General features: G+C 41.5%; 1 protein-coding gene across 1 annotated transcript; it reads right to left on the bottom strand.

Annotated features, from left to right (window-relative positions):
• Window positions 1-17,280: 17,280 nt before the first annotated feature.
• LOC311034927 (Fc receptor-like protein 5) lies at window positions 17,281-21,773 on the bottom strand. The gene is made up of 6 exons (XM_084042955.1): window positions 21,705-21,773; window positions 21,150-21,419; window positions 20,784-21,044; window positions 19,372-19,500; window positions 18,576-18,656; window positions 17,281-18,020 (listed from the first exon to the last, which is right to left on the bottom strand). The coding sequence occupies exons 1-6, from the start codon at window positions 21,733-21,735 to the stop codon at window positions 17,965-17,967; spliced, it is 828 nt and encodes a 275-aa protein (XP_083899081.1). The 5' UTR covers window positions 21,736-21,773; the 3' UTR covers window positions 17,281-17,964.
• Between the last annotated feature and the right edge of the window lie 309 nt (window positions 21,774-22,082).

Below are 22,082 nucleotides of genomic sequence, written 5' to 3'. Positions count from 1 at the left end.
CTCGGATAGTCCTGAAACTGCTTTGTCCATATTGTTGGATGGTGCACTCAATCCGGTTCGAAGGACCAATTTGTAACGAAGGGGACACCTCTGGTTACTTTAAAATAATAATACTGGTTGAGGCGGCGAATATGGACTGGATTCCGGTCAGAGCATTAGGGGAGTCTGGAGAAGGGATTTCTTTCCAATGATTTATTGTCCATACAGTGTATGAATGGGTACGGGTGAACATATGTGTGTGGTCTGAAATGAATAACAAAAGATAAACATATTAGCAGTAGCATGAACTCAAGCATTTACGATGCAATCACTGGCATGTATGATGCAATCACTAACAACAGGCTATCTGCACAGTGTCATAAGGCAAACAATAAACACTCACTCAGTGTAGCAAATATTAACACCAAAACTGTCCAAACATTGTAGGCACAGAAGTAAATACACATCATCATCACAGGAGTAACAAAAATATACACCATAAAGGTTACAAACAAACTGCAGGCAGTGGGGAGCTAAATCAGCACTAGCCAAACAAACAGGTGTTGCCAATTAAGCATATAAAGTCACATAAAAGTGATAATACAGAGTCCCAGATATAGTATAACTTACTAAACAACACTTAGGACCTAAATACTGTACTTACATAGTTTCATGAACGCACAATCAAGAATTAAGGCACAAGGGAACAGAAACACACATAGAGAACGTTGTGTCTAACTGACCCTGTGTGTGTCAAACACTACTCTGACTAAATACACTTGTATTAGTACCATGCCAGGCCACTAGGCGTCGCTGGCGGGCTTTCTTACATTGGGTTTATGAAAAATAAATTACTTTTTTTTTTTTTTTTAAACAAAAACAAGTATTTTATTTTTGGAAGTGTGTTCTAATATTAGTCTATTATAGCTAGACAACATCATTATCTATTGTCTTCATTATAGGAAATGTAATGAGTGAATTTTAACATCTTGCTACCATAATTGACAGCCACAGTCATGGAGTGTACACGAGTGTATCGTGTATGTGCTCAATTGCCAAGCAGACACATGGCCCAACTAACTCCACATTTTCCCCCAAAATTCCTCAATATTCTGCCTGTGACACCAGCTGCTTCGCATCCCATCACTGTACTTGCAGGATGTACAATTAATATCAAACGCATTATGCTCCAATACTTATGCAAATCACTTCGCCAACACAAAATTCACGTCCGGGTATTTCTTTTCACCAGCCAATCACCTTTCACGTTGCCACGTCCGTTGCCACGTCGCGCTGACGTACGCTAAACAAGCGCTGCCGTGCGCACAATGCAAACGAGCCCAAAGGCGCGCAAAAATAAGCCGACCATTGCTTAGACACAAAGTCAGACCTGGCAACGCAGCCTACGCCAATCATGTGTGAGAGATCTACAAGCTATGGGGCAGAGACGCCACCGTATCTTAGCAACAACTACAGCGCTCACTCTCATTGGTCGTGTCACGCTAAGAGCAGTCTCCAGACAATGGCATCGCAGACAGCTTGCTGTTACTGCTGTAGCCATCACAGGCAGTTGCAGCACGACGGACAGGGTGCTGTGATAGCTGCCATGTCGCTAACGCTAACGTGGTTGTCATGCCTGCAGCGGCTGTGCAATGACTTTGTCAACAATGCACGTTCGTGTGGTGAATGTCAATATTGCTGCTCAGTTCGTCCATTGCAGATGGTGTATGTTTGTGTGTGTCTTCTGGAGAACTATGTAGCTCCACAGCAACTACAGTAACTAACGTAATGGCAGGACCGCCCCGTGCAACGCATGTTAGGCTGCATTATGGTCATGTAGTAATTTCAGATAATTTCGCTCCGATTAGAGCAGTGCTTATCAACCCTTTCACGCCGCCCCCCCATCGTTGACTTGATCGCAGCAAAATAACAGCCCGATGTGGAGAGTCAGTGAGAGCTGGATAAACGAGGTAAAATGTGTCAAAAGGAGTCTGTACGGCTGTCGATAAATGAACACATGACGTCGGTGGGAGAGGAGATATTGTGTCTTTTGGACAAACAGCAGCGTGGTGCTGATGTTTGTTGTGTGAAGCAGCTTAATGTCAGAGTGTTTGTGTTGGAGCGCCTCAGTGCGGCTGCAGAGTTCATGTGCAACTTCTTCCAGAGAGACACAGAGACACTAGAAACTCTGCTGGGGAAAAAAAACACTGCTGGGCATTGACTTTCATATGGACATTGATCTACACACTGCAGGTATATCTGCTACACACACAACATCAAACTACACACTGCAGGTATGATGCAGCGTTTGCATTACAGCCAGCATGCCAGCGTAGTTCCCATATGGTTTCAAGGTGGGCTAAACCATATGGACCCCATGTCAGCAATGTCAGCGGCATCCACTTCAGTCCCAACTGCGATGCCCATGCAGGCTATAAGTAGCTTCTACCTGGCCCTTAGGTGGGCCCCAACTAGCCATGTTTATGTGGGACCAAGGCGGGTCCTAACTGGGTATGCCCATGCAGGCTTTAACTGGGTTCTACCTGGGCCCTAGGTGTACCCTAACCAACCACAGTGCAGTGCCCATCGCTCCAATTGTTGTGACGTCAGGGCTCTCAATACTACACATTGGTGGAGGAGGAGGGGCCGCAGGGCGACCGCACACATCGCTGAACCAATGGTAGCCCACGGATGTTTCCTCTGGGGATTTACAATCTGCCCCTCTATGCCACATATCATCCGCACTACAGGGTCTTCACTGACCGAGCCACGGCCCCACTGACCCTCATGACGCTACGCCACTTATATGAGTTGCCAAGTGGCCGCGGGCGCAACGTGGGCGTGGCCGCGGGCTAGACGCGAGCCCCCGCGTAGCGGGGGCGAGCTTCTAGTTTTTATAATTGAAAACGAGCTATGTTGAAAGATGAAACCCTAACCCAAAATAATATTCTAAATAGTGTTTACATGGATATGAATGCATAACAAGTCAGCTATGAGGTCGGGGAATTGTTTTTTGACCCGCTAATACCAAATGTGTCAGCAGGTTTCTAACACAATGCAAAGGTTAATAATTCATTAATAAAGACATCAAGTCCAAAGTCCAAATTCAATAAACCGACACCAGCTGTAACCAACACTTCTCACAGCAAGAGACGTCAAAACAAAAGACATTGAAAGAAATCCACAAGTTACCTCTGGTAATGTATATTTATAATACAGCTACTTCAATACAGATGCACTTCATAGTCTTAGTAAATATCTGTACTGTATGCAAGAGTTTATTTAGTTATAATAACAGGACAGAGGTATATCAACAGACAAGGAAGTAACGTTCAGCATGGAGAGAACAGCTTTTGTAGAGCATAATCCAGAGCATAATAATTTATTCTAAGAATACTACTTGTTGATGAACATAATACATAAATAAAATTTAATGAAAATGTATTAGCATTATCTTAAGTAGAAATTAGTTTTCAACTGAACAAAAAGTCATAACATATACAGTAATTAATTGTAATTTAACTGTAACTGTAATTTAATATTCACAAGTTATCAAGGGAAGACACCACAGTAGCCTATGTGGAGTGCTTTAATAGGTTTTATCTTCTTACTGGGTTTGAACTGAAAGCAGTGGCTAGAGAGAGAGAGAGAGAGAGAGAGAGAGAGAGAGAGAGAGAGAGAGAGAGAGGGGGGGGGAGACATTTGGGCTAATTCCCATACGTCAGGGGACACCACAGCGGATCATTTGTTTCCAACTGCTTCTGTTCTCTGAATCTTCTCTCTCTTTGGCCTTCCTCTACTCGTCTTACCTGGCAGGTCCATCTTCAGCCTTTTTCTTCCAATGTGTCCCTCAGTTCTCTCTCCTCTGCACATGCCCAAACTATCTCAACCTCGCCTCTCTTGTTTTATCCCCAAACCTTCTAACCTGGGGTGATCTTCTAATGTAGTCATTTCTGATCTTGTCACTCTCTGTCACTCCTAATGACAATAGTCACTAATCTCCAGCTCCGCCTCCTGTCTTTTCATCGGTGTCACCGTTTCCAAGCCGTACAACCATGCTGTACGACTTGTGTGCATGAACTAATAATTGTAAGATGAATGGTAATATAAGTACAATTCCTAAGGAGGGGTATGTCACAACAATCTTGGAATAATAAAAAAGATTTTCATTTATAGATCATTTTCTCAGCATAACTGCATTCAGTCTTTGAGTGTAATTTGAATAATGAAGTACTCCTGAGGAATGTATTAATTAATTGATTTTGTATTTTCAGAGCTCCGTGATGTTTGACCTGAAGAATGGACTGTCTCTGCAATTTGTCTCCAGGGTCATCTGTGTGGTCATGTTCCATCATGCTGTTGTCTTTCTTCTATTGACAGCCTGTACACAAGGTAATTCCCAGATATTTTTTTAATCTAATATTATTTAATCTAATGCAGAGATTCTAAAACACCTCTGCTAAGGGGTTGCACATTGAACATTTTAAAAAGGCAAATGTATCCGTCCCTTTAAGTCTATGTTATTGAAAGGCATAGCCTGTGAATGCATTTTATTTATTTTCATTGATTTATTTAAGGTTCTGGCAACAGATATAGCCTATATTCTACTGTATGCTACCATTTTATTTAAGTGTGTACAGAAACACACCTTTCTGTAGCTTTAAAACTACATTTATTAAACACAATATAAGCAGGAATCACAGCGTTGTAAAACATCTTCTAATAAATATTACAGTATGTATATATATATATATATATATATATATATATATATATATATATATATATATATATATATATATATATTATATATATATATATATTTATTTTTATTTTTTTCTTTACACATAGTTGCTGTCGGGCAGAAACCTCTTCATCTCTTTCGGGGTTTTCTTTTCTTACATAAATGAATGCCCTACTAATTAATGTTGTATTTCAACTTTGAAATTGCATGCACCAAAAATCAAGTGTGGGGTTTCCAAAGCAATTCCCCCTTGAGACAGGGCCCTAGTATAAACAAGTTATTGCTTATACATTGTTCAATAACACACTTCCAGGTAAATAGTTTACTGTGGATAATTCATATTAATTATTTTCCTACTGTGGATAATTGATGTACTATTTTGTGGTTTAAGTAAGAATATGTTTCTTTGTGAATTCAACATTTCAACATTGTTCAGTAAACACTGAACCTGTTCAATTAACACATCCATCTCTCCCCAGGTGAGACTCAGGTGGTCACTCCACATCAGCCAATAGTGGCATTACTTGGTGATGACATCATTCTGCCAAGCCGCCTGAATCCAAACATTAATGCTGTTGAACTTACCCTGGAGTGGAGCAGACAAGACCTCAATCCTAGTTTTGTTTACGTACGACGAGAAGGAAGAGAACTTCTTAACTTTAAAAACCCAGCCTACACTGGAAGAACATCTCTGTTCATCGAGGAACTGCAGAACGGCAACGTATCCCTCAAACTGTCCAACGTGAAGATCTCAGATGAAGGGAAATACAGATGCTCCTTTCCTACAATGAATAAAGAGTATTTTGTTCAGCTGGTTGTTGGTAAGTATAGACCTAGAATCATATCTTGTTTTGTCTTTCACGTTCTAATCTTTATCTCTAAAAGTATATCTAAAATAACTACGTCAGATTAAACGTATACTGTATCACAAGAAGACCCTGTTCATTTTATTGAGATCTGATGAAAGTTTACTTAAGTGTAATAGTTGCATGTCCAGTGTTTGAAACCCTGTCCTCTTATGTGTCCCTTCCTAGGTGCTGTCTCCTCACCTGTCATCATCTTAGTAGGGATCAACAGTGATGCTGTGGTTTTAGGGTGTGAGTCTAAAGGCTGGTATCCACAACCTGAGGTGTCTTGGCTGGACAGTGAAGGAGAGATCCTTCCTGCTGAACCCACAGAGACAGTCAGAGGTACTAATGGTCTCTATGCAGTCAGAAGCAACGTCACTGTGAAGAAGATTGACAACAACACCTTCACCTGTAGAGTTCAACAACACAACATCAACCAGACCAGAGACACACACATCCATGTTCTTGGTAAACTTGTTTGCTGAAGTCTTCATTATATGAGCACTTTGTGAATTTTTTAACACTTTACTTTATACTTTACTTTACTGAACTGACACTGATATGCCCAGGTGTGATTGTTGCATGTCCACTGTTTGAAACCAGTCTCTATGTGTTCCTAGGTGCTGTCTCCTCACCTGTCATCATCTTAGTGGGGATCAACAGTGATGGAGTGGTCTTAGGGTGTGAGTCTAAAGGCTGGTATCCACAACTTGAAGTGTCTTGGGTGGACAGTGTAGGAAAGCTCCTTCTTGCTGAACCCTCAGAGACGGTCAGAGACAGTGATGGTCTCTATGTAGTCAGAAGCAACGTCACTGTGAAGAAGACTGACAACAACACCTTCACCTGTCAAGTTCAACAACACAACATCAACCAGACGAGAGACACGTACATTCATGTTCCTGGTAAACATGTTTGCTATTAATAATCCTCATACACACTTTGAATGTCTTAAACAACTAAGTTATAGCTTTACATGAATAACAGCTGTAATGTCTTTTATCCTTTGCAGTAGATTTCTTCATGGGTCAGTCCAGTTCCTCCGTTGTTTGTATCATCATCATAGCTGTTGTCTTCATGTGTTGCTGTCTTGTAGCAGCTGCTGTCTTTGTTTTATGGAGACGTAACAATATCAGTAAGACACAAATTCACTTCTTAAAGCTTTTTCATATAACAGTAATTATTCCTCTTTGGTTGTTGATTATTATTTTTATTTTATTTTATTTTATTTTATTTTATTTTATTTTATTTTATTTTATTTTATTTTATTTTATTTTATTTTATTTTATGATCCATATTATCCATATTATCAATATATATATTATTATCATACCATTTAATATATGGTATGATATATCATATCATATCATTTCATATCATATTATATCACATCACATCACTAAACATAAGTGTTCATTTACTTTAAATGTTCTACTCACATTGAGGTGAAACTCAGCAGCAGTCAGTTTTCCCCTCAGTGAGTCTCTTCAATGTAGCCTATATCTCATATATTATACTTACTGCACTCTTTATACAGTACTATCTTTTCCCTAGAAGATGTATGCAATTGTCTTCTGTTTGCTTATTTTAAAGCAGCACTATGTAACTTTACTCTTCTACTCCGGATTTGAACCAAGTTATATTGTATTAACGCAGCGGTTCCCAAACTTATTTAGCTGTGCACCCCTTATTACATCCTGACCTAGATGACGCACCCCCCCCCGGGGCATCATCTAGGCAAACCAATTAGGTTGGTTTGCCTAGATGGCAGGTCACGCACCCCCTGGTGGGCACTCGCGCACCACAAGGGGTAATTAACGCATTATACAATACAGATTTGACAAAATAACATTTTATTCATTAAAACAAGTTACAAAGTAAAGTAAATAAAATAAATAAAACATGAACACATTAAATACAAACAGCTTACATGGTGTTATACCTTTATTCACAGAGACTCAGAGACAACATGTGGATCAACCAGGATCTGAACAGAGAGAGAGAGGCCTGCTGATGACAGAGAGAGAGAACAACATGGATAAAAGAATGACCGAGAAGGAACTCAGAGAACAACTGAAGAAAACTAATGAACTGCTGATAGAAAAAGATCAACAACTGGCTGAAAGTAATAACCTACTGACAGAAAAAGAGAAACAGCTGAAGGAAAGTAATAAACTACCTACAGAAACAGATCAACAACTGTCGGAAAGTGATAAACTACTGACAGAAAGAAATCTACAACTGGAGGAAAGTGATAAACTACTGACAGAAAGAAATCTACAACTGTTGGAAAGTGATAAACTACTGACAGAAAGAAATCTACAACTGTCGGAAAGTGATAAACTACTGACAGAAAGAAATCTACAACTGTCGGAAAGTGATAAACTACTGACAGAAAGAAATCTACAACTGTCGGAAAGTTATAAACTACTGACAGAAAAAGATCAACAATTGAGGGAACTTCAACTATCGACAGAGAAAGTTAAATTGGAGGTAAGTAATAAACTACTGACACAACTTGAAGCAGGAAATGGGAAGGTCTTTTGAATACTATTGAACAGTAATTTCTCTTACTATCCTTGCCAGACAATGCCAGGACAGCAGAGCCAAGGGCAGTGCCCACCTGGCATGCCCATGGACCAGTACAATAAGGTAAGCTGCCAACTCATACATTTTAATTGTGTGGTCTTCAACTACTAAGCCCTTTTCCTTGCTTGGATGTATAAACAACGTTCTCTTTTGTTCATAATTTTAGCGATAACCATTGGACTACAACTGCGGTGGTTATTCCTAGGCAAAGGGTACACCGCTTGCCCACTTAGGACTGATTTGACCAAACGTCAAACGTATGACTTGACGGGGGTACCCGCCAAGTCTATAGTGTATATGTTACAGGGAAATTGGTATTCCAGGGAAATTGAAAAAGGAGTGCTTGTTTTTACCACCCACCCAGGCAATTCTGTATAACCAACACTAGAGGGCAATGAATGCACACTGAATCCATACTGAATCCACACGCATGCACATGTGTGTGTGTGCGTGTGCATGTGTGTGTATGCGCACACATGCACACATGTGTGTCGTCGTGGACACTGGATAGTAACCATAGACTGTAACCCATGAAAAGATCTATTCTGTCCCTATAGACCAATTATTTGTTTACTAACATTAAGACTGGATGCACAGGTGATTGTTTCACGCAATCAATTCTCAACCTGTTGTTTTGGGGTGCGCTGGTTTCAGCACACCCCAACCCCCTCTTGTGTGTTGGCTGGTGAGGCGCGTCCTAGCGAGACCTGATAGAATGGGTTTCATTGCGCGCATACTGGTTCTTATCAGTGTGACGTCGTCTGTTAAGGGGTCTATCGGTTCACAACTCGGACGGCGCTGATTCGACTTGCAGACCTTCGGCCGGTCGGCACGCCTCCTCGGCCTCGAGCTCTGCTGAGTCGGCGCGCCTCCGTCATGGACAATAACTATTATCACGTGTGCATGTGAACGTGTGTTCAGCGTTCCCCTAGCGTAGCTTCCTGGTTGCTATGTGGGGGGGAACAACAAAAGCCAGGTCGGCCTCGCATCAAAGCCCCACCTCGCACCTCCTCCTATATATATATATATAGGGAGGGACTGCACACTCCAGGGTACAACTTACTGCGTTTTTATTTATTTATTGTGCTAATAAATTACCGATCCCTTTTTTACAGTTTATGTGCCTGCTGACTAGACTTGCACCTCCTACGGGGTTTTTGGATGTGCAGGAGTCCTCTTTTAGTTCTATATATATATATATATACATATATTCATCGTACAATGAAGTATAAGGGGAATGAAACTCTTGGCTTATTTTGTTCAGGTTAAAGGTTCACAGGTGTCAATATGCGTCGACATTCACAATACTGTTGACTATACTCTCTGTGCTTGCTCATTGGCACACCTATGGTTCTGGGCATTGATTGGGCACACCTAAATCTGACACGGCAATTATTAATTTGATCAGCTGCAGCTGTGTTGCGCACTAGCCTGTCATGTTTTTAATCTGCTGTAGTTTTTTAATTGAAATGGAAAACAAACTACAAAATCAGCCTCGGGTTTCATGCTCAGTGGTTAAGTGCAGTGTGTTAAAGGGGAACTTATCAATACTTAACATGAATACTATCAAGAAAGACAACATGACATCACATGGTGTTGTTGTAATAACGCAGACCTCACAAGATGGCGCCACCTGTCCATTGAACTTGATGGTCACGTTTTTATGAAAATAGAAAGATTAACCATATTAAACGTTTCATCCCTATTTAGGACAAATTTTCTAAATGAAAATGTCAATTTTCAGTCTTTTGTTTTAGAAAAAAAGGCAGTCTGGCTCACAACGTATCATGCTGTGATACGTTGTAAGCTAGATCAGCTATTTTTGTCATAGGGCCACGTATAAGGCTTGATTGGTTCTTCAGTGAAGATCTTTGAGTTAAACTTGAGCTTGTCAAACATAAAGGAAGTATCATTAATTAAACCTTTCATAATCTTTCATAATCTTTCATCATCATGATCATCATCATCATCATCATCATCATCATCATCATCATTCTCTCTCTCTCTCTCTCTCTCTCTCTCTCTCTCTCTCTGTAGTCCCCAAGGTCTGGCCTGCCTCACTCATCTGTCTCTGGTAACGCCACAACCACCATGACTCCAGCAAGCAGTAGTCCTCCATTACTGTCACCCAACCAGGATGTCGAGCCAAATATGACACCACATCCTTCACCTTCAGGTAAGAACAGCAGTCAGCAGACTCAAACATCATGTCCCGATGTTCTACTGCTGTTTGTTTCATATAGCCAAAAAACAATAGTCATCCACCCCACCCTCCCCCTGAACCAACCCACCCCTGAACAATTATTGAGGTGTACAGTACAGTAAATTGTGTCCTATTGATTGTTGTGCTCCACTCCCAGACCACCCCAACGAGGAACTACGGTTTACATTCCCGGTGAAGAATGGGGTGGTGTTGGGACCAAGCAAGTTGGGGAACAACCTGACTGACTACGACTTCTACCTGAACGGTTCCCAACAAGAGACCCTGACCAAGAGGTACTGTAGCACTCTCACACAACGTTTTGTCCTCATTTGAATGCTTATCCTATTTATACTTTGTCATATGGTGTCATGCTAAAATAACTGTTCTACAACCCCACAAGCTCACAACGCATCGTGATGTGATGCTTTGTGAGCTTGTAGATTCGCTATTCTCAGTATTTGATACAATTGTAGAACCTTTTATTTATTCATATATTTATTTATTTAAAGGACGTTTCAGCCATTTTTAACCTATCTTCATAGAGTTGGTCCTCACTCATATTCATTATAGTATGGGACCATTTCTGTCTACTCACTCTGTGTCTCAGAGGAGGGCTGTGGACACTTCAGAAACCCACCTAACAGTGACATCATCGATGGGGAATTCAAGCTAACAGAAACTGCAGGCTTTCTATTGCTGAAAACCTAACCTAAGCCTAATAATGATATCACTGGTAGGCGGGTTTCTGATGTGTCCACAGCCATAATGAAAGGGACGCCAGGTTGAAAGTGGTTAAAGGTGCCTTACTGGTGCACTATTAGTCATGTTAGGAATGATCTGATTTCTGTAAGGAATGAACAGGGCTGGTACAGAACCATCTTCCTTTACTTTGATGCTGCTGTTTTTGTTTTTGTTTTAGTTTTTTTCCCCACACTTGTTTCATGTAAACATTTTTTTTCTGGAACACTACGTCAAACACTGTGTTTATTTCTCTGTCTGGAGCAGTTCAGACATGGAGCTGCAGTTCAAGTGTTATCTCCATGACGATGACAAGAAGACCAACTGGCCCACCTCCATTAAGGTCAGGGTCAATGGCACGCTGCTGACCATTGAGTGTGGAATAATCTATGATTATGATGAGGGTGGAGTGTTTATTGACATGTAACTACTTATATGGCCCTCTAGCGCCATCCCGTGGTAAATGACCGTTTGTTCAGAAATGACGGAGTGATGACGCACGTCCGGTTTAGCGTGATTTAATCATATACTTTCATTAAGATTTAGGTAGATTAGCGGCTTAATCCGCGCATAGAAAGTATTGTCCTAGTAGTGGGGTGATTTATGTATTTACTATCTAACTTTCTGAGGGTTTTTTAAGCTATTTGTTATGCCTGCCATCGTGACCAAGTGTACTGCGCATGCGTCAGCTTTCCTAGCACCGGGGCTTTTGGTTTAGTATCTCAGTAACAAAGAAGAGCCGCGGTGGGCAGATGGTTTATAACCTGCTAACTACCGTTGTAACGACCAGTATAGTGTTAGATATGTGTGTGAGAGTTTGTGTGTGAATGAAACAGAAATAAAACGCCATAAAAGACACTTGTTTGAGTTGTATCCACTGGCCACGGCTCTACCTACCTTTCCAAAGGGAGATCTACGATTACATAGGGTGTGATTGATTAGATATTTGGACATTGAGAGAGGACACAACCACACCTCCCATAAACCCTTATACTTGAAGCACGTTAGAGGGAGAAACCCCATCCAGATCAAGGGCACCGCCAACTGCTTTGTGAGTGCACAGTCTGCACACGACTACATCAGATAATCCCCCTCTGCTCTGTGAGTGCTACCACATCTAGAATTCAACAGATGCACCAGGGGGGCAAACTCTACTCACACCAACATCCCTTGTTCAACGTCTCTCAATTGTGATCGTGACCTTTTTGACAAAAATATGTACAGTATCATCTTTTAGCCAACTGACAATTTCCGCCAAGTTTCTTGAAAACCATAATATATAATCACAAGTTGTCACCAGGTTGACAACATGAAGATACAAACTGACACCAGACGCTCCAATGATGCAGTGCTCTCACAATGCTTTCTCTCCATCCACTACCACTGAAAAAACATGTTTTAGTTGCCTCATATTGATATTTAATGTTTTCAATTCTCATTTTTAACTTGGCCTCAGTAGAAAGGAACACCTCAGGTGCTGTATAGTGACTGGGTGGGCATAGTGTGTTTTTCTCTTCCAAAAACTGGACATTTTTCTTATTTTTAGCAAACAGCATGAACAACCAGAAGGAGGGAGCAGAACTAGGGAAGAACAAAGCTGAAGGGGCCTGCTGGTTGGTTGGTCAAGGCTGACAAAGGGTCCATTGGTACCTGCAGAAACACTAATCCTGTGTGTCTCTTGTATTGCACAGTCCCACATGTTTGTGGTGCAGCTGGTCCACAGGCGGTCGGTGCGATCCGTCCTCCAGGAACTGTTGGAGAAGAAACTGCTGCCAGTAGAACACTGCATCACAAAGAGTATGACCTACATCGTCTCCCGGATTAATTTACACAGATCTTTACATTACAATTACATCATTACATGAGATTACTCAAGCTTTAGGTTGTTTGCCTCTGTATGCCTTGAAATGCAATGCTGCTGCTTCACTTGATAACTAAACTAACTTGTACATCATCACTGTTTGTCCAGTTCAGCAGAACATAAGCAGTGTGGTGGCATCAGGAACCAAAAAACAGGGAATTACAGTGTCACTAAAATGCTCCAAAACGTCGAGACGCATCCAACATCCCGCACGAGGGCACACATGCAAACATGTTGAGGTATGTGAACTTCCAATAGTAAACGTTTTATGGTTTATACCTGGATTTCTTTCCGGGGATCAATGAAAGTTTGTCTTATCTTTTACAGATACTGATACTCTTATGATCACATAACTGTTTGATTATTTATTATTATGATGTTATGACATAACATGGGATTTTTCTCAACAGTGCTTTGATCTAGAGTCATACCTGCAGGACAACTGTGAGAATGACTTATGGATGTGTCCGGTATGCAAGTAAGTGAAAGGACATTACCAACATCACTTACAAGCTCACAACGCGTCACGTCGTGACGCGTTGTGAGCTTGTAGATCAGCTATTTTTGCTGCGCGACCCCAGCATACAACAAATCTTGCTAATGGAACAAAACTATTGTTCTCCACAGAAACACAGTATTACTAGAGGATCTGGAAGTGGACCAGTGCATTTTGGAAATCCTCAACACCCCCCAGAAGTAGGTTTCTCCACTTCTCCTTGATTCCTAATCTCACTGCATCAAACTGACATAGTTAAAGAAAAGTTAGAAGTGAACTGAATGTATGTAACAGGAGGTCTTTATGTTCGTATAGCTTAGAGTTTGATGAGGTCACCATTGAACCTACGGTAAACTGGAAACCTGTGCCCAAAGGCCAGAGCCATGCCGAACATCAGGCAGCTGATCTGTCCGCTGGAGCCTGGCGGTAATGGGGACTAGAACCCGGGACTAGGTAAAGAATGGCAACCAGGATGTACTCCATTTAGTAAAAGAGAATTCAAGATAGACAATAAGGGTGTCACCCAGCTGTGCCCTTGGAATGATTTTTAAGTTGGCTTGTTATCCTACTATAATTCTAGTAACCTGACGGTGGATGGGGTCTTGGGACTCCGATCAAACTGCGCATGCGTCGTTGCCAGGTTTCGCGAGAGAAACAAGCAGCGAGGTCTATGAAAACGAGGCCAAACCAAACGAACCCTATAACACCAACATTGGCCCTAAAGCGCTTACAATCGGCGGACATGGCAACACCGACGCCGACGCTACACCATAGACCCCGCCCACTCTCTACTGTGTAAACACTCCAGATTTGTTTTACCCACACACGATGCACATTAGCTCCATAAAGAACGGTTCTATGTCGTTCTCTTCCAGGATCGGGCGAATGTCCGCCAAGGCTCCGCTGTTTACCCTTTTGTATACATCGTATCCCACAACTAATGGTAGATTCTGATTCTAAACCGCACGGATGTTTAAGGTTTGGTCGGCTGCATAATATTTTAGGTCGCCAGCGAAACTACCCGTTTAAATCGCTTATTTAGTCAGCCTGTGGCCATGTTTCCCATTGGAGCCAAACCGGGAGACACCGGCTACACGAGGCGCGCGGATACGTACGTGCATCCCCCATACGCAGACTTTTAAAATAGGACTGGATCTAAAAGTGAGCGTGTGTGCGTCAAAAACTCTGCTGTGTTTCGTGTGTGTGTGTGTGTGTGTGTTTGCGACGACGGGGGGGACGGGGGGGAGTAGCATCGTGCCTCCGTGGTGTGTGTGTGTGGCTGGGGGGGGAGATGATCGCCCGTGTGTGTTTGCGACAGGCCACGGGCCGCATGGATGTACCGTGGTGTGTGTGTGTGTGTGTGTGTGTGTGTGTGTGTGTGTGTGTGTGTGTGTGTGTGTATATATACATATATATATACGCCCGTGGGGAGGGGTGACCGCGGGCCGGGGGGGGGGGCGCGCGGGGACGTGCGCGGCGGAGAAACCGCGCGACAGGACGTGCACTAACCCCAAATTTGCAACTGGGTAGCGTTAGCAATTAGCATGCTACGGCTAACAGCTACGTTAAACATCTTATCAACAACCTGTATGAACGTCAGTGTGGTCAATGTCATCAATGCTAACTAATTAGCCCGTTGAACAGTGTTAATTTGGTGACTTCTGGGGGTTTCTGACTGTGACACAATGTCACGATGTCGCGGACGCAGCTCGCGGGAATCGCGGCCTACTGCGCCACCAGAAGCCTCGGATCATGGTAGTGGCCCTGTCCCCCAATCAACGTGCTTTCAGCACGAACGACAACAACACATCTACCGGATGTACAAACACGGAATGAATAGCTTAGCACTTCCGGTGGTTCCTTCACAATAAAGGTTGCAACAAATACACACACCATGCAATGAAATAATCATATGCGTTTCTTAAACTCTAAATTAATACATTCCTTTTTTAACTGTTTTAACTACTCCTGCAATTACATTTATATGAAATAAATCACAACACCCCCCTATAACATTAAAAAAAACGCCCAGTGGTGGACAAAGTCCTCACATTTTCAACTTAAGTAAAAGTATCAATACTGCAATGTAGAAGTACTCTGACACAAGTAAAAGGCCTAAAGTACAAAAGCATTGCCATCAAAATATACTTAAAAGTTCCAAAAGTACAAGTACTAAAATGTTTGAAAATAGCTCATCATCAGGCTCACAACGCGTCGCCATGCGTTGTGAAAATAGCAGATCTACAAGCTCACAATGCCTCGCAATGCGTTGTGAAAATAGGGAGATGGAGAGAGAGAGAGAGAGGGACGGAGAGAATACTCAAATACCTTGAGTAAAAATAATTCAGAGTACTCAAAATGAGTAAAAATACTTAAAAGTACTGAAAATGAGTAAAAATACTTCAAAGTTGAAAAACAAAGTACAAATACTTAAAGATTGATAAAAACAATAAAAATACCTAAAAGTTGAGAAAAACAGTAAAAATACTTAAAAATAGGGGGGCGCCACGACGGGGCGCGCGCGGGGGAGAAACCGCGCGACAGGACGTGCATTAACCCCAACTTTGCAACTACTTTCGCCTGCACCCTTCACCGGGTATGGTCTAGTAAGATATAATGATTACATTAGCAAATGCATTTTTTGCCAAAGAAACAGTCCTAAATATTGACTGTGAAAAACATTCAGTTGCAGGTTTATTTTTGTGAAATGTTTTCTTTTGTTTTGCTGTGTTGATGTTGTGACTGATGCAGGGAGTGAGGTCTAACCGACACCAACGCGGGACTCCTGGATCTCTGCCCTCCACTCCCTCCTATCCAGCATCAGGGTCTGGAGCTTTGCAGTGTTGCTAGCTCCGCTTTCGTCCCGCAATGTGTCTACATAGGTGGTGCACCTCTTTCCCCTCATCCTGATCAATCCCATAATTCCATGCATCGGAGCTTGCATGTGTCTCCTCTCCCCACCCTGGCAACCAATCGGGGGCAGCCCTCGCATCACAGTGGCAATCATCACAGCCGGTGTCTGATCGCAGCCTCAGCAACGTGGGCCCTTTTGTTCACTGTCCATGGTGCTGAACTGTACCCCCTACAAGCTAGCCCTATACACTGTCCATGGTGCTGAACTGTATTAACCCATTAAGACCTGAGGCAAATGCCTTCTCAATCAGTAGTTCTCACACTTTCAATATTTTTAAAAAATGTTCAAAAATAGCAGATGTAAAAGCTTGCAGTGCGGCACGAAGTGATGCGGTGTGAACTTGTAGATCTGCTATTCTTTTTATAACCAACACCAAAATCTAAAATGACACAGATGCTTTCCCAGTTTTAATTGGTGTACCCTTACAGTGTAGGCCCTATACCAGGAGTGCTCAAATATGAATCTTAAACGTCCACAAATGGACACAAATGTCCGTAATGTCAGTCATAAGCCACATACAATCTACAAATGTATATATTTCTATAACTACAACTGGCAACTGCTGTTCAGCTGTTAAGCACACAGGTTCAATGTCATTTGTTCCTGGTGGTTTGATTTGGGCTACCTTTGCCAGGGCCCATTTGGTTCCATTTGTACCCTCTCAGATTTACCTTCGGGAAACATATGTCTGCACAAAAATGGAAGTTTGCATTTTTTTTGTCCTCTCGTTACTGATTAATAATTTGTGTACGTGTGGGTGCAGGATATACTGTATCTATCTCTATATCTCTGAGAAATAATACATTTGGGCAGATGATTTATTGGTTGATGCTTTTTTGGGTCAAGTCAAAGCCCATTTGGGCATCTCTAGCGTCATCTCTCTGTCTGCAGTAGGGACTCTCAATGAATGAAACCAGCAACATTTGGACCAAAACAAATCACCAACAGTGGGATAAATAAGGAGCACTGCGTGCAGTGGAGACAAGAGATAATCTTATCTTGCAGATAATACAAAAATGATATATTACCTATATAAAAGTTATCATTATTTGCTATAATTTGCCGAAGATAGTTGTGGTTTGGTCAGGATCTTGGCCTGTGTATTTGAGGATCACTGCCCTACACTACCTCTCAAATACATTTTAGATCTCGAAGAGTAAACCTCACATGCGTTACCTGTGTTTTACAGGAGATAACAACAAGCATCTTCCAATTAATCAAGCAAGTTTAAAACATGCAGTGCTATAAATAGCAAACATTTGAAATTAGACACCACTGAGAAGATAAGGCACATTCTGTGAGTCACAGTATTATATTCACTTTTCCATTTCTACAGTACCACAAAGTCACAAGGCACTGAGTAATGGAACAGGTTTACAGCAGTGATTCCCATAATCTAAATCTAAACAGGTTAAACCAGATTCATCCAGTCATCCACTTGCAGTTCAAATCACAACCTTTGCACGTGATGCTACTGCACACATGCTAACACATTAGCATCATGCCTAGTTTGTGAATATGTCTGCAGTATACGTACACATAATTAACAATAAGTGAATGGGCCTGAAGCTGATGATCAAACAATGACATTTGCTTCAGGTGGCAGCTCGTTTTACTGAAGAGTATACAGTCTCCTGTAGAGTAGACACACCTGCAGAACACACACACACCCGCGCGCGCACGCACGCACGCACACACACACACACACACACACACACACACACACACACACACACCACACACACAGTCAGAATTTACATAATAATAATTCATGCCATGTCAACAAGGCTACATAGCTGGAACAACATTAAATGAATATTACTCTGAACTTCTTCAATGTTTGTTATTTTTGTGAGACAGAAAGAGAGATGGTGGCTCAATGCCTGTGGATGTGGCTGGGAGGGGCTTTGCAGAAGATACAGTGCAAAACACATAGAAATCTTGTGTTACTGTTTTGAGAATAAAACATTAAATGAAAAGTATACAACATACTTATAATAACAGACAAATATTTGTGTTATTTCAACTCAGTTCATTAACAATGTAGAGAGGCTAAAAAAGCCACATATACGTATGATGTTGAAAATGTCAACACCCGTGCGCATGGAACGTACGTGCATTTGTGCGTGCGTGCTTGCTTGCGTGAGTGAGTGTGTGCGTGCGTGCGTGCGTGCGTGCGTGCTTTAGCTGGTAATAGATCCGGTACCTCTCTCTCTGTTAGCTTGTCCCCCCTGTGTGACTGTGATGTCGGCATATGTCACAAATGAAGGCTGACATTCCCAGTTACCTACAACACAGGGCAGTCTCTGTCATCATAGTCAAAGACAAATTTCTCCCAAGGGATACAAAATAAAGTAACCTTCAACCGTGACCTTGTACAGTATATCTGCAAAGCAGTAATAAACTATATACACAAGATACATGAATAATTACATGTGACTGACATAAAATAAGAAAAGTATTGCACACAAATCTGTGGCCCAGGTGCAAGACAAGCAGCAGTATCACAAAAGGAAATAGAGTCTGCATACTGGTCATGCTGAAAAAGCTCTGCTGTATTTTTATTGCGTCGTCAACGTTTCGATCATCATGTATGTCTATAATTTATGACAATATGTCCTGAACATTGACGACGCAATAACAATACAGCGGAGCTTTTTCAGCATTACCAGTGTGCAGACTCTATTTCCCTTTGTGACATAATTAAACAAAATATATCTGTGGAGACAGATGCATTCCCTGATCGATGAATTGCTGTATCTACTTAAGAGTGATACTTTCTGTACCTGTATGTTTTCTTCCAACTGCCCTATAACCTAGTATATCATTTTGGAACAAATGTATTCATTGTATTTAGTTCCTGCTGTGAATTTTGTGAAGTCATTAACATCAGTGACTCTCAACAAATCACCCATTTCAACAACCAACCAACCAACTAATCTGACAATCTTTCAATGAATAGGAAGTCGTTTTCCATACAATTCGAGTCTCATCACTCTCACCTTTATGTCTCTTCCTGACGTACACCAGCACCAGCACCAGCAGCAGGACCACAAAGAGGCCAGTCCCCAACACAGAAGGTAGGACATACGTGTGAAGGAAGTCAGCCTTTCCTGTCTTTTCAGGAGCTTCTAAACAACAGAAAACCACTGAATGAGGTCAACTCTATTGAGCACTGATGCAATGTAAAGGGGAATGCCACTGAGATGTTGCTTACTAGTGAAATCAGATCACAGTTCAGCTTTACTTCACATGTTACGGCTTTAAATGAGGTCAAATGGTGTGGGTGTCTGATGATCAAAATACAGCAATCAATCAGTTTTATCTTGATCAAATGACATTTCAGTGGAATTCCCCAACCCTACAAGACCCAGATATAGAAAACAAAATCACCTTTCAAATGGCGTTATAGGAGGCCTCTGATGAAGAAATTAGTTTTTATTTGTAATACAAGTTATAATTTGATATTATGATATGTTGGTTAGTTATAGGATCAATATCTCAGCTTTCCTCAAAATATTTTCATGCCTATCCCATGGACCGGCTCTGCAAATGTTGTGTCATCAGACACATAATTCGCACAAAATTCCCACAGATTGTAGAAAAACTAAAGTGAATGTGCATATTGTGTTGAGTTCATAGCCACAGGGCCGGACCTGTAAACACATTTACCACCGAATGGCATTGCAAGGATAAACTATTTAGGATGTAAATGTGGTCTTAAAAAGGTGTTTCTGATAAATAGCTAAACGTGATTAGAAACATTGTCAGAAACTACCCTTACAGGGTAGCAAAACATCCTGCTTCACAACTGTCTAGTAAAGCCAGATTTCTAATGTTGGCCAACATTAGAAACTCAACTAATATAGATACGTTGAAAAGAGTGAAAACAGGAAGAGTTTTAAGAAACGCTACCCCTCTCATTCAATTGCTGCTGAAGTGTTTCTCATCTTATTCCCAGTTAAATTGGTGCTTTCAACTTACAAGGTCATCATAATCTTTAAGCTCTGCTTCCTCTGCCCTCTCAGCACGCCTGTCTGACATCCTGGTTTCATCTACTTAAAATATAGTTTTTAAAGGCTGTGTGGGATTGGAGGGGTTTCAAATGACAAACTATTATGTAGAAAGTTGGTTTCTACAGCTACAGGGGTCCCATTTTCCTTTCATACACACATGGCTATGTTGAACAAGTGTTGGCTTGGCATTTAGTAAAGACTAAAGGCAAATGTTGCTGTATTTAAACAACTATTATTTTTGCATATATATGCCTTATATCATAGTTTTGTCTGCTTATCGCTCTATTTTGGATATGCATGAGAAAAATATAATTGAATCTGTAATTTCAAGAGTCATTTTTAATATAGGCTACTGTTATGATGCTGTATTGATTTGATAGGAAGACTGAATATCTTACTTCTGACATCCATCCAGCTCTCTGGTGACTCTCCAAGGTCAGAGATGTTACACTTGTAGAATCCTTCATTAGACTTGTAAACACTGTGAATGGTCATCTGTCCTGTAGACTCGGTCTTGATGAGGGATCCATCTTTATAGAAATCAGCTGGGAGGTCCGAGGATGGTTTACCAGTTGTCTTGTTTGTGTACCAGCAGCGCAGAGGGACATCACCTCCCTCCATCACAGGAAGTGCAGGGCTCCCCAGGATCACAGCTCTTTCTAAAAACAGAACAAAACCAAAAACAACAACACAGTTTTAACCTCATTATATCGACACGTCCCCAAAAGTGAAAGAAGTTAAAAGCAGCACAAAAATTAACCCACCAGTCACGGTGATGTTGACAGCACTGCTCCTCTCTCCGTCTACAGACTCACACCAGTATGTTCCACTGTCTAGCACGTAGGCATCTCCAATGGTACAGAGAGAGTTCACCAAGTCCCCCCAGGTCTTTGCAAGTCCACACTCTGAAACATTGCCGGTGCTTGTGTTCCTTCTCACAGTCCATCCAGAGTTCCTCTGTTGCTTTTCACAGCCAATCGAAAATGACTCATATTTAAAGAACTGAGCTCTGTCAGGAGTGATTCTCACTAAGGCTGAGAGAGAGAAAGATGGAGAGAGAGAGAGAGATAATAAAATAAAAGATACAATTCTATTTCTCTCCATTTCTCTTGCATGTATGCACATACGTATACACACACACACCACACACACACACACACACACACACACACACACACACACACACACACACACACACACAGTATATCTTGTCCATCTTGTTCATCTTCTTTCTTTTGTTCTTTCTTTCTTTCTTTTGCTCTCTTCTCTGTGTCTCTCTCTCCTCAAACACAAACATGCACTAGTAAATCTGTACTTACAGAACAGCAGAGAGAGTGTTGTCACATCCATTGTGTGTGTCTGTCTGTCTGTCTGACTGATTGACTGACTGACTGACTGGCTGACAGACCGTATATGTGACAGACAAACCACCACTTCCCCTGTGAGCCAGGGTCGTGCCCTTAAAGCGTGTGTACGTAATACTGTACCAATAATGCTGAGCAAACATTTATGCAAAGATCAAGGACAATTAGTGTAAGAACAGAAAGGAAAAAAATCACAAAACTTTATTGTCACATCAAAAGTGTGTATGATTTTATTTTTCAAGTTGCCAATGTTTTGTAGTTTCAAAACATAATTATGAGTAAAGAATAAAGACATAAATAGGGCAAACAAAGTTATACTGTAACAAGAAGGCA

Source organism: Gymnoscopelus microlampas (genome assembly GCF_963454915.1).
Source record: "Gymnoscopelus microlampas genome assembly, chromosome: 19".
Taxonomy (NCBI): Eukaryota; Metazoa; Chordata; class Actinopteri; order Myctophiformes; family Myctophidae; genus Gymnoscopelus; species Gymnoscopelus microlampas.
This window is presented reverse-complemented; position numbering and strand designations above follow the sequence as displayed.